This window comes from Uloborus diversus, chromosome 1 (genome assembly GCF_026930045.1).
Source record: "Uloborus diversus isolate 005 chromosome 1, Udiv.v.3.1, whole genome shotgun sequence".
Classification (NCBI taxonomy): domain Eukaryota; kingdom Metazoa; phylum Arthropoda; class Arachnida; order Araneae; family Uloboridae; genus Uloborus; species Uloborus diversus.
Window position 1 is genome coordinate 17,660,901 of NC_072731.1, and position 13,713 is coordinate 17,674,613.

Here is a 13,713-nt window from a genome sequence, read left to right on the forward strand (position 1 = left end):
TCAATCGTGATGAGTTAGATTGATTGATTGAAGTTCATTGCAGTTCAGGACCTTTCGTGTTTAAATCAGTTTGTTTCTCATTCTGTGATCTTTTATCAATTTCCCGAAAACATTCCACCAAGATATGACAAATGATGTCCAAATATTTAACATTTAACTCCCCTTTTTTTCGCTTACAAAAAAAAAAAAAAAAAGCTGTTTTATGTAAAAGATACCGGCGGGTTCCAAAGCATGATTGGTTGATGTTCGAATGAACTGTCCTGTGCCTATCCACATTTCGTGTTGATGTTGTTTACCGTCCGTTAAATACAGCTAAATCCAGCCGCCATATTTGAAAAAAGTTGCTAGATTCTTTTGTTTATCGCCATATTTGGCGATAAGCAAAATGAAGCAATTCTTTTGATACAATCGTTACGGATCAAGTTAAGTTACTTCATTAATGGTGTACAGTTAAGAAAAAAAACATTTAACAAAAACAATTTTTTATTTTTAATGATTTAAATATATTAGTTTATAATTGAACTTAAGAACCATTCCTAAATTGTGTTTTATTCATCCAACTCGTTTTAATTAATTTAAAAATATTTTTAATGTCACATAAGAGGCAAATATGAAAAATTATTTTCAAAAAATCGAATTGTACCACGTTTGAAAAGCAAGCACTAATAAGCCACAAACAAGCAAACAACACAGTTTAAATGCAGTTACTTGTTTTATTATAACTTTACCGTGAAATTTGGTTATATGTTAGTTGATTAATATACTTATGGTAGAGTCATATAGGGTCATAAACTTTTCATACAGGGACTCGAATAACTCATTGGAGCTATCTGTACAAAGTCCCCCCCCCCCCCAAAAAAAAAAGAGACACCATAAATGAAAGAAAAAAGACTCCTTTAAATACTCCTCAACCCCCCGAAAAAAAATCAACGGCAAAGTTTGTTCCATGATCTGCAGGGGTGCCCTTTCCTTCAAGAGTGTGATACCCCCCCCCCCCAAGAACGAAACCAAAATACCTGTATAGAAAATTTTAATGGCAGCGCAATTCTGTCCCATGAATCCTCCCCCCCCCCCCAACACATACAACCATGCTCGTCATATGGGTGATCAGGGATTCAATTGCCCTTTCCCCCTGGATTTTTTAAATGTTTCTGAAATTGGGCATTTTTGTACGAATTTGGTGTTTTTTTTTTTTTTAAATTAAATGCATTGCGCACAATCTGACTGATTCGAGCACTTATAATGTAAGTTTCTAGAATGGAGGGGGGACATCATCCCCCTCCCTCCATTCCAGAAAATTTGAAATGGCGGGCCTTTGGGACAAAAGACACATTGCTACAAACTTACATACATGCTTACATAATAAAGTGCTCGAATCAGTCAGAGCATGCATAAATCAAGGGCGGATCCAACTTCTGCTTTTAGAGGGGGTTATTCAGAAAAGGGGGGAGGGGTCGTGTCACATATATTGCTCTTCTTGAGCTCAAATGGGGGGGGTACCCGTCCCCATCTGGAGCCGTTCCTTAATAAAATTTGCAATGGATAGCAAATTTGCGTATTCTATACCTTGTTTAATATAAATTTCTCATTTCAGTACGAAGATAATTTTTTTGTTTTAATCATATCAGTTTTTTTTTTTTTTTTTGGTGCATTTATTTCTTTGTTTTTTCGCAGCCCAATGCAAATGAAATGCTAGAAAAAATTTTCGTTAGTAAACTCCTAAAATCCCATAGTTAAAAAAAAAAGAAAAAAAAAATCGCAAAACAAAATTTTGAACAGGCATCTCGTTTACAGGACCAATCTGTGAGCTCAAGGCCAAATCGCAACTGTTATTCCCTCCCCCGCCCCCTCCTCGACTGCCTGCATACATAGACATTTGTATGTGTAATTTTACGGAGTAACTAAGAAAATATTTCCATTTTAAATTAGTAATAAAAAAGAAAGCTTCGATTATTATGGAAAGGCGTTTATTAAATATTCAATAAAGCATTGACATTTTTTCTGGTGGCTGGGCAGCTTAATTTTAAATATAGTCAAATTTTGCCCAATATTTACTAACGAAAATAATTTTAGGTATATAAATTAGTATCAAAGTCTCAAAAATCATATTCATCATACCAACATAAAGGTAAGGTTTGTTGAAAAAATTTCATCATTCTCTAACTTTCTGGTTTTGTCTCCGCTTATTTAACAGATGCTCTTAACATGTGAAATCTACATTTTTAAATTAAAATGTAGCTTTTTTTCTTTTTCATATATTGAAAACTAGGGAATATAAACGCGGTCCATCGTTTTCCGAAAAGTTTCACTTTTGGTTTCGATTCTATCCCATAGCGCAGGTGTTCCAAACTTTTTCGATTCGCGGCAGCCTTAGAAGAAATATAATTTTCCGAGGCATCCCAGTCTTTATTGATCATATATGTGTACGAATGTTATCGTGGGCACTTCGTGGCATCTTTTCGCAGATTAATCGGTAAAAATCGGCTGAAAAAAAATTGTTAAAGTGGCCGCTGACCGATATGCTAATGCATTGTCGCATCTCTACTCCGCACCAGCAAAAAATGACGTTGATATTCCATTTAAATTCTTGAGTCACTAGAAAAAAAAAAAAAAAATAAATAAATAAAAACATATTTAAAATTTTTTCTCTCCATAAGGGATAAAATGAATAAAATACACGACATATAAATCCGCAAAATGGGGGAGGAAATCAATAAAATATTTGTTAACTAATTAGTCTCTTTCATTTCTATTTAACTATATTATACTTTATCCTTTATTTTGCGGCCTCTTGACAGAATGTACTACACCGATCCCTTCCATTTTGGCGGAACTTAGAAATATCAATCATGAATTTTAATCTCTTTTTGATATTTTCAATTTGGCCCAGGTTCCATAGTTGTGGTACGCCCTTTGTTAGCCATAGGCGGATTTAGGACTGAGTTCCTGGGGGGGGGGGCAGGATTTTTTTTTTTTTTTTTTTTGAAGAAACATTTTTAATTGCCCTCCCCCTCCCATGTTTTTGTCTGTTTTCTGTGATGCGTAAGGCCATTCTTTACTTTTTTATGTGTCGTTTTCATTACTGTGTGTAATCATGCTGTCATTTTTAAATTGACCTTAAAAGAGAGGGGGCTGGTATTAAAAGAGTAACGCAGTGCTCCCTTTTAAGTGGGATATAGAATATCTCCAGTTTTAGGGGACCCGGGGGTTACTCCCCCGGAGGCAATTATCTAAAATAGATATAAAATTCTGCATTTTGAAGTCTTATAAGGGTTAATTGGAAATAATAGGCAAATAATTTTTTTTTAAAGTTTTACGCTTTACAAGTGCTTTGTGATACAAGTTAATACTTTAAAAGAAATGGTGCACAGATTTAGAGAATAGGTATCAAGAGAGTAACATACTACCCATTTGAATAATTCTTAATTTATACACTTGATAAGAAATAAAATTGAAGCACACTTTGCTTAGGAGTTTCGAAGACTTGTCTAATTACTTTCAAGGTTTGGTTGGTTAGATTGGGTTTTTGGTTCAAGAGCCCTTGTAGGCTATACTGCGCCAATTCTTTTCAGGGATTTTAGAACCTATCAATAATTTGCACTTTCCAGCCTCTGAAATTGAGTAGTAGATTATACACTTGTACAGTATTGTTCAAACTTTGTAAGAAACGGCTATTTTAAGTTTAAAAGAAAAAAATAAACTTTAATTTCTTATTCAAAAAAGGAAAAATCATGTCTTTTTTTTTTTTGTTATAAGATTTTGGAAGATAAGTTGTTACTATATAAACTCCTCCCAAAACTGGGGAGCATTGTCCCCTTTGCCCCCTCCCCCCTATAAATCCACCCATGCTCTTCTGTACTGTTCAAAAACGAAAAAATAATGATTTTTTCTTTTTTTTTTTAATTTTTGGAAGATGTGTTGTTATTACATAAAGTCCTCCCAAAACTGGGGGGGCATTGTCCCCCTCTGACCCCCCATAAATCCGCCCATGTTGTTAGCACAGCCATAAAAATATATTACTTTTTTCAATTTTTCAGAAAATTTGAAGTGATAAACAAATGTTACACAACAGTTTTTAATTTTAATCTATACATTGTCTTTATCAATAAAAGTATTAATTTGAAATTAAACCCTGCCAATGTTTGGAAAATAAACAAAATCTGGAAAACTAAGAAATTACAACAGAGAAAGCGAAAAGGAGTGAGCTCTATTTACAATTCATGTATTGATTTAAAAAAGGGAAAAGCATATCCTCTAATATATATAAATAAACATGTCCTTGATGAACATTGCCTGACTGAGACAATTTCTCCCACTCATCAATTAGTCAGAAACTAATGCTTAGTTTCTCTAATTAATATTTCATTATACCTTTTATTAGTGTTCATTTTCAAAAGAGAAACATATCCTCTGTAATATATAAATATACAAACAATTGATGAACTGTATGTCTGAGACAATTTCTTCTACTCATATTTAATCAAACATAACTGAACTAATGCTTATCTGCTACATTAGCAACCAGACTTCACCTGATTAAAATGGTCCCTCCCCTTTCTGGCTTCTTTATGGCAAAAATAAAGTTTATAAATTGATGTAACTTTATCACACTTGTAAGATATCACACAGAAGTAGCAAATTTGAGGGTTTGCAAAAATATAACTATTTAGTCGAAAAAACTAAATATACAGACACATAGACTTGGATATAAGAATTTTATTTATAGCTACAAAAAATATAGGCACCATTTCAAAATATGTAATCTTTACTTTGTGATTAATGAAACAGAAATTTGATACATGGTTATAAACAAAACTCTTTTAATAAAGTTGATTTAATCTTGCTAAGCAGGTGGTGCAGTTGATGCCATTATTTTTTTCAAAAGCATCTTTACTTTTAACATGAAGCCTTAGGATAACCATAATATAGCAATACAAAAATCTTCGGTTTTCCCTTTGGCCCAGATCAGGGATTATGTGGGTTAATGACATCAGCTTTGATTACTAGACTACATGGAATGCAGTTGAGTCCCTTACCCTAGAGGCACCCTTGGGTAAGATATCAGGACATGAAAAAAATAGCAATGAGGTATCAAGGAAAAGGGATTACTTGTGATGATGACTCACTGAGCAAAGCATGGGATGTTCAAAGAAGCTCCCACACCTGGAGTAAAATTGCTTTATACATTTCTATAAAGGTTGTGTAAAGTGAGAGAGAGAGGTTTTTAAAGCAGTGATATGAGGAAAAAAAAAAACCTTTATTTATAAAAAACACACACACACACATACAAAAAAAGTTTAGTTGCGCCAGTTATTGGAAATTAAGGGGTTCAATGACACTAATTCCCCACACTTTTGGTTACACTTCATTATGTTTAGTGAAAATATATAATACATTCAAATCTCAGACTGGTTCAAACTTCAAGTTATGGGAAGTTACCACAGCCCCTCAAGGAATATTTGAGATATTGAGAGTTGATTGCATAACACAAATAAAAAAATGTGTTCCAGAATTTATTCCAGACGATTGAAGACCTCAGTTATCGTTAGTGGTGACCAGGGCTTGTTAAATATATCCATGGTTAAAGTACAAGTTCCCATGCCAAACTGATACTTTTGGGACTGCTGGATCAGGGGTTGCTTGGCTCCTGGTCTGAATCAAAAAACCAAAACTGTCTTCAAGGCCTCATCCAACTGGTTAATCTCCATGTTGTAGTAAGTATGGGGACCCTGGAATGTTGAGAGAGAGAGAGAATCCCATTCTTCAGTTGATTCAGTAGCTACTCTTCAGACTCGGAAAAAACCGAAAAGCACAAGCAGAGTTAATGGCAGCAAATCAAGCCAATTCCCTCTACAATGTGCCATTCAGTCGGGAATTTCCAGCCTCTGCAACTGGACACCTGAAATAGTTCTTGGACTCTGGGAAGAAAAAACAATTTAATTTAAAAGCAACAATATTATACAATGCTAATGGACACAATACTGTTTTTCATCCTGTTCAGAAAAATAATATATTTTATTTCTCAACATGTTTGTAATTAAAATATTTTGTCAATAGGTACAATAGTAAAATAGCTGTTATCAATAGCTTATTTGCTATTACTTTTTTTGTCATCTATTACACCAAGGTGTAACCATGTATTATATAAAAAATTTACTTAGCTATGATTGCTTCATAATAGAGATTATATCAAGAATAGAAGCAAGACACATTCATACGAAAGATTATTCAAGAATTAAATGCATTGCCTGTGTATTATAAGAAAATTCTCTAAATATAGTATGGCACAAAACCAATTCAAGTTGAGAATCAAGTTTCATAACAGTCTGGGAGTAACCCAAGTTTCCAATTACACAGATTAACAACAGAGAATAGCATTCATAAGAAAGTAACAATTTTAAAGATCAAACATACCCACACTTCCGTTGATTCAGTAATTACTCTTCAAGCTCAGAAAAAACCGAAAAGCATAAGCAGAGGAAACGGCAGCAAATGAAACCAATTCCCTCTACTATGTGCCATTCAGTCAGGAATTTTCAGCCTCTGCAACTGGACATCAGAAACAGTTTTTAGACTCTGGGGAGGAAAAACATAATTTAAAATTTGAATGTAACACTATAACAATGCTATTGGAATGGCATACAATAGTTCTAAATAGGTATCCATCCTATTCAGAAAATAATTAGTATATTTTGCTTCTCAACATGTTATTAATTAAAATATTCTTCAACAGGTACAATAGTAAACTAGCTGTTATCAATAGCTTATTCTCTTTAATTCTTTTTTTGTTGTATATTACACTAAGGTGTGACCATCTATTATAAAAAAAAATACTTCAACTATGATTGCTTCATAATATTACATCAAGAATAGAAGTAAGACAAATTCATAAAAAGTATTATTCAAGAATTGAATGCACGACCTGCTTATTACAGGAAAATTCTCAAATTATAGTATGATACAAAACCAATTCAAGTTGAGGATCAAGTTTCATAACAGCCTAGGAATAATTACACAGATAAACAATATAGAATAGTTTCAAAAAGTAGAACTGTAATAAATTAAAATAGATTGGATATCTTTCTGCGAATGGAGAAAAAATCTCAAGAATAAAAACAAATATCAAGCAGTAACAATCCTCAACATATAAGCACTTTAACCTGGAGCGTTTGTTGCTGCTCACAGCTACTGCACCCCACATGATACTTTGATTTAAATACTTCAGTATTTATCCTTAAGCATGTGACAATATCTGGAACTGGCAAGAAAATCAAATCTGCATGTTATTTTTCTGAAAGTCATGAAGCAATTCAGCAATAAAAGCATGATTGACAGATCTTTTAAAGGATGATGAGTGAATTATTTAATTTGAGATTTCCGTTACACAGAATTCTATTAAATAGCAGAAGCTAGAAGGAAAAAAATGATTGTTTGATAACTGTTTTATAATTCAAAAAGGTAAGAATCTGCATCAGATGAATATACTCCTGTTTAAAAACATAATTTGGTCAATAGGTACCTGCATTTTGAAAAAGAAAAATGCATAAATTATTTTTCTTCTAGAAAATACCATATTTTGCTCCTGTCTGTAACTTTGCAATTTTACTCAAATGAAACAGATACACTATATAGGAAGCTAAATATAATAACTATTGCAGAAATAGTTATTAGTTAACAGAGAAATCACATTTCGTCTAACGAGCAAAGTATTAAGTTCATAGCAAGAAATTATTGAAATCAAATCCTTATTACTTCATATCCATAATAACGACGTTCATCATTGAGCGAAACCGTTTTGTAAGATACTATTAAGATGCATTTCTTTAGAAATTAGTTGATTTAATATGAAATCTACACTGAATTACAAGCCGTTATCTAAGTTTACTTATGCTTTAATTAAAATATGAATAAAATTGTACCATTGTTTGTTTCCTTTATGAATCAAAGCAAAATCCTCTTTGTTCTCATGTTCACGAGCACCAAACCATTACGAGATCACTTTGAAGAAAGAGAAATACATAAATTAATCATTTCATCTCAATAGCTCAATATTAAATACATTGTAACATGTTATTGACATCAAATCACATTTATGACATTTAAGATCGAGCGAAACCATTTTGCAAGTCATTAGGCAGTTTTTGAATAAATATTCGTTGAAATAACAAATAAAACTTGCAACATTACTAATTTCAAGAGTTAATTTGTGTTTTTGTGAAATATAAATTCAAATTAATCATTAAAACGTACCTCACAATCACCTAAATCCTCAGGCCCCCTCGTGTATCTACCGTTTGTTCGCCAAACCATTGCGTCGCCAAACGTCAAGGTTGCCGTAAATTTCCCTGTAAAAATCGCCAGGATTTAGCTGTAATTAATGTCCGCCATGTTGTTTATGTTTATTTTCGTAAAAAATTGAAGATGGGTTCGACACAAATTCCGAGGCGGAGAAAATATGACAAAAAGTTTTTGAGCAAAAACAAATCTATCAAAATTTACAAGGAAAAGAAGAGTAAAATAGAATGCTTTCAAAAGGAAGTCGCAGAATTAAAGGCAAAATATGAAGAGGTGAGACGAAATTTTTTACCATGGTATAACCACGTGTGTACACAATTTTTCTGGGATAACTTATGTCTTCTAACTTTAGTTTTTATTTTCACAATTATTGTAATGAGAAATAATACCTGAAAATTCTTATTAGCTTATTGTTGGTGTGATCTTGTTTTGCAATAAAAATCTCTTTAATCTTCTGAATTGCTTTGATTTTAGTGATCTGTTATTTAAAGCTGTTCAGTGCACTTAAATTTGCGTTTACAATATCATCCCACAGGTTTAAAAAAAACTTTTAAACTGATGGAACATTTTTTTTTCTTGCAGCGCACTCATTTCCAGTTAATCAGTAAAATGAAAAAAAAAAAAAAAAAGAAAACATCCAGCATTCATTTGATTTTTGACGTCTTAAATTCAAATTATGTTTTTCGCAACCACGAATTGGGATAGGACCTGGATTGCTCGACTCATTGGAGCTCTTATTTCTTCAACTGGAATAGAAGGGAAATTGCCTAAAGAAATTTGCACCCCTCATATTATGACTGTTGATTGTCTAGGATAGGTTTGTGAAGCATATACATTTTTAAAAAAAATGTTGATTAAGATGCAGTAATAAAGCTAAAGATTTTAGGGCCAATATTCACCAGTATGCCTATCATAAAAATTATTTACAGTACATAACGTTGTGTAATTTTTTTTCTTATCAATCTTTAATGACGGGGAATTAGTAATCTGCAAATTTTGTATCAAGATGAAGTTTTTACTTTTTAAATTCAGCTATGTTGCAGGGTTTCCGCCAGGGTCGTGTATTTTTCAAAATGCAGAAATATTATCAAAATTACGAAAATGAAGCAAGGTTTTTTCGCTGAAAAAAGAGGGGGGGGGGGGGGGGAATAAAAACAATGATCTGAGAGCATGGGGATGGTGATATTTAACCTAACTGTACTATAAATCTTAGCTAACTTGTTTAAACTACTGTTAAGTTCAACAATACTTTGTCCTAGTGATAAGTACAATACTTCTAAATTTTTTTATTAAAAAAAAAATACTGTGTTTTTATTTCTTTAAAAATGTGGTGGCTGAATTTTGAATTTTGCTTTCAACTAAAAAGATGAAACACATTGAAGCAGTGACAATTACATATTCATTAACCAGGGTTCGAAAATATTATGACTTTTTCGAAAATATCCGATATTTTGATATATTTTGGATATTTTGATATCTATCCGATATTTTCAATTAGCACAAACTAAAGTCTTCAAAATGGTAAATGCATCCTCAAACCACTTTATTTTCTTATTTTATAATTACAATATGTAGATTTAAAATTAATGTTTCTTTCATTATTCATATCTAATATTTCAGTTTACATTTCTATCAATTTTAATGATGTTAATTTAGCCTTAGCTGTTTTACTCATTGTTCTTCTGTTAGCTACTCAGAAATAAATAATATGCATTAGTCGGTGACAGTCACAAGACATTTTCTTTTTTTTCTGAGCAATGTTTAAAATTTAATTAAGCACTTTTAATATGAATTAAGATTGTTAAATTACTAATAATTTTATCCATATAAAACACAAGTAAAAAAGGAATATTACATTACTTTGTTATATTAGTGATTTATTATACATTATAAAAATACAGTAAATAACTTTTTGGTTATTTTTAATAATAACTGAACAATATTACTATGATTAACATACTTTTTTTTGAAAATACCATAGTGATATATATCATGATATATATCAGCGAACCCTGTCATTAACCTTCAACGTTTTAGCATTTCGCTAAAGACCCTCCCCCCCCCCCCCCCCCAGTTTTAGCTTTTTTGCTAAAGAACATTTTAGCTCAGCTTAAACCCTGCTGTATTGAAGTTTTTTTCTGAAAAAGCCTAATTTTATACCTTCTAACTCTTTCCTTTTTTATTAAAAAGTAAAATTTGCTTGAACTGCTATTAAGCCTGGAATAAACGAAAACGATTTGTTACCATGATGACGAAAATTTGTCCAAGTATTTTTTAAAACAACAGTTTAACTTATTCTTGTTGTCATTCAGCTGAAAATCGAAGTCAACAACAATTTTAGTCAAATGAGTAAAATAAGCAGTTCATGGTTGTTCAATAGGAACAAAAAAAACTGAAAAAAGTACAATGGTTCTGCAGACAATTTGAGCTTTAATGTTATTTCAATTTAATAACTGCTATAAGTAATTTTATAAATAAAATTTGTATTTGACGTTTTTGACAAAGAGGTTTTTGATGTGAGAATCCAAAATCACGGTTTACACTGTCACCTTAGTTATGTTGTGTTCTCACAACCTCTTGTGTTGTGTTCTGAGTTATCTTACTTTCATTTACTCTCACAACATAAACAGTCACATGACAACACCAGGGTTCGAAAATATCCGATATTTTGATATATATAGGATATTTTGATATCTATCCAATACTTTCAATTAGCACAAACTATTATCTTCAAAATAGTAAACACTAAACACATCCTCAAATCCCTTTTTAATTATTATTGTAATACATAGACTTAAAATCAAGGTTTCTTTCATAGATATGAAAAATATGTAATATATCATTTTCTATTTGTGTCAACTTTAATAGAGTTAATTTAGCATTAGCTGTTTTACTCATTTGTCCTCTGTTAGTTACTTTTACACAGTTATATGATTCAAAAATAGAAAATATGCATTAGTCGGTGCACAATAAGTCATAAGACATTTTCTTTTTTTCAGACCAACCTTTAATATTTAAAAAAGCACTTTTAATATGAATTAAATTTCTAATAATTTTATGCATAAAAGATTTAAAAAAAAAAAAAAAAAAAGAGGACAGAGCTTTTTCAAAATGATTAAATTAGAAATTTGGCTTGAAAATTACAGCACAGGAAGAAAAACATTGTGTTTTATAATAAAAGTTTCATTGAAATAGCAGGGGTCTGTCCAGGATTTTTCACAGGGTCCGTTTTTTGTGAAAAATAAAATAATTTTGTGAAAAGTGAATTAATTTTGTAAAAAATCAAATAATTTCGCAAAAAAAAAAAAAAAACATTTGTTTAATCGAAATTTTAGAATTTAGAGCAGGAACAAACTGCATCATTTAAACTTAAAGTAGAGTATTTTCCTCTTCTATGTTGAGAATATCATTCTGGGATGTTTTTCTAGTATTTGGCGGGGGAGGGGGGGGGTCATCGCTCCCTCAAGTAGCAATATCTATCTGCCATTCTACATTATGTTGGATTATACTAGAAATATTTCTGTACAGCATTTACAATAATTGTAGCAAAATAAATAAGTAAATAAATAAATAAAATTCAGACGAGGGTTCTGCATTTAACTTTTTGACCCAAGACACTCTTAAACACAGAATTTTGTTTACAACTTATGAATTCCGTGATTTTAACAAAAATAAAAAGAGATTTTATTTGTTTACTTCTTAACAAAGCGTATTAAACATCGAAATTTCAAAAAATCGTGTTCCCGTAAAGGATGCAAAGAGATGGTAATTCTCAAAGTGAAGGCATCAAAGGTATAAAAACGGCTTGTAAAAGAAAAAATTTAGATAAAATTATTTTTAAATTGCATTTTAGAGTCCTATGATAAACATATCATTAATATCTGTGGACACAGTTGAAGCAAAAATAAAATTAAACCATCGATTCAGAATTTTAATTTTTGACTCATAAAAAAAATGGAATTTTGCTTTAAAAATTTGAAATGCGTGTTCTAACAAAAATAGACTTTTCATTTATTTGCATATTAATAAACCGAAATTAGCTTGAGAAAAAGAACAAAATATAATTCTTATATCGGATGTTTAAAAGATTGTATTTTTCAAAATGTAGACATCTAAAGAAAAAAAACGGCAAGTAAAACAGTTTATTTAAAGTTAATCATTCTTGTTAGCATCGAAAAATCAAACCCATATAATTTTCTCCCAAATCAACAGTTAAATATCGCGCAGTACCATAAAAACACAAATATTGGCAAGCTGGTAAAATGAGAATATTTTCTAATCAAGTCATTATAAAGGTTTAACCCCAGACACTAAATGGGGATAGTTTTGAAGTTGGTAACCCTATCTGAAGCAATCATATTTTTTCCCCACCCTTACTATCCCTTTGCAGTTCTAAGTTCATTTTGCTGATATATATTATTATTGTTTATTAAACCATCAGCGGGGAGAAAAGTGCTTACCAACATCCTTTCAGAAAAGTTTACAACAACACTGCTGCTAATTAGCTTTGATAAAACAAACAAAATTATTTAAAACCAAACTTTTTTCAGCTGTTAATTTCTTTCCAAGAAACAAACAAGCAGTATATTTATTTGACAGTAGCAATTTATTGTTTGCAGGAGCATCACAAGAGTGTCCATTTTTTTTTTCTTTGTAAAATTAGCAGATTTTGTATAGCTGATCCCTCTAATTTGACTTCAAAAAAGGTTTCAAAAATTATTGGTTTAATATGCTATGCGGTTTAATATGCTATGCGTTATTTTCTTTCAGATTTGCTCTTTCAATAAACAATTTGTGAAAGATCCGTTCTTGTTTATCAGAATTTTGTGAAGGGTCCGTTTTGGTTGATTGGGATTTTGTGAAAGGTCTGTTTTGTTTGTTCAGGATTTTGTGAAAGGTCCGTTTTGGTTGATCGGATTTTTGTGAAGGGTCCGTCAACAGACCCAAATATTCTCTGGCCAGACCCCTGAATAGTATTTTTTATTTTTGGTAGTAAATTTTTCTTTGCCTTAAAAAAAAAAAAAAAAAATGGAAAATTTTCACTTTTTGTTTTTATGGGGCAAAGAGAAAAATAAAATATTTTTATAGTTAAATTTTTTCTATTCAATTATTAAAGGTATTTTTGATTAAATGAATCATTAAATAAAAGGTTAATTAAAAAATAAAATTACACTAAAAAAATTAATGAATAATTAAGTAAATTAACTAATTAATGTATGAGGAACAAATAAGTGAGTAAGAGTGTGAATGCATAAAAAAATAAGTGAATGAATGAATAAATAAGTGAATTGCTAAATCAAGGCATGTTAATAAAGTAATTAATAAGAAATACGTAAGTGATTTATTTTAAATGACTGAACAATTAAACGAAATTAACTATTTCACTTTGCCCCATCCACTTTGCTTCGCATGTACTTG

The 13,713-nt window shown here is 31.0% G+C and overlaps 1 protein-coding gene across 1 annotated transcript in view; it reads left to right on the top strand.

The window, feature by feature from the left end:
• Nucleotides 1-8,398: 8,398 nt before the first annotated feature.
• The window catches only part of LOC129234459 (probable ATP-dependent RNA helicase DDX10), a 46,594-nt gene continuing 41,279 nt past the window's right edge, over nt 8,399-13,713 (top strand). Inside the window, exon 1 of the mRNA XM_054868461.1 lies at nt 8,399-8,568. Within this exon, the coding sequence (XP_054724436.1) occupies nt 8,422-8,568 (147 nt within the window). The 5' untranslated portion in view covers nt 8,399-8,421. The remainder of the gene's footprint in view (nt 8,569-13,713) is intronic.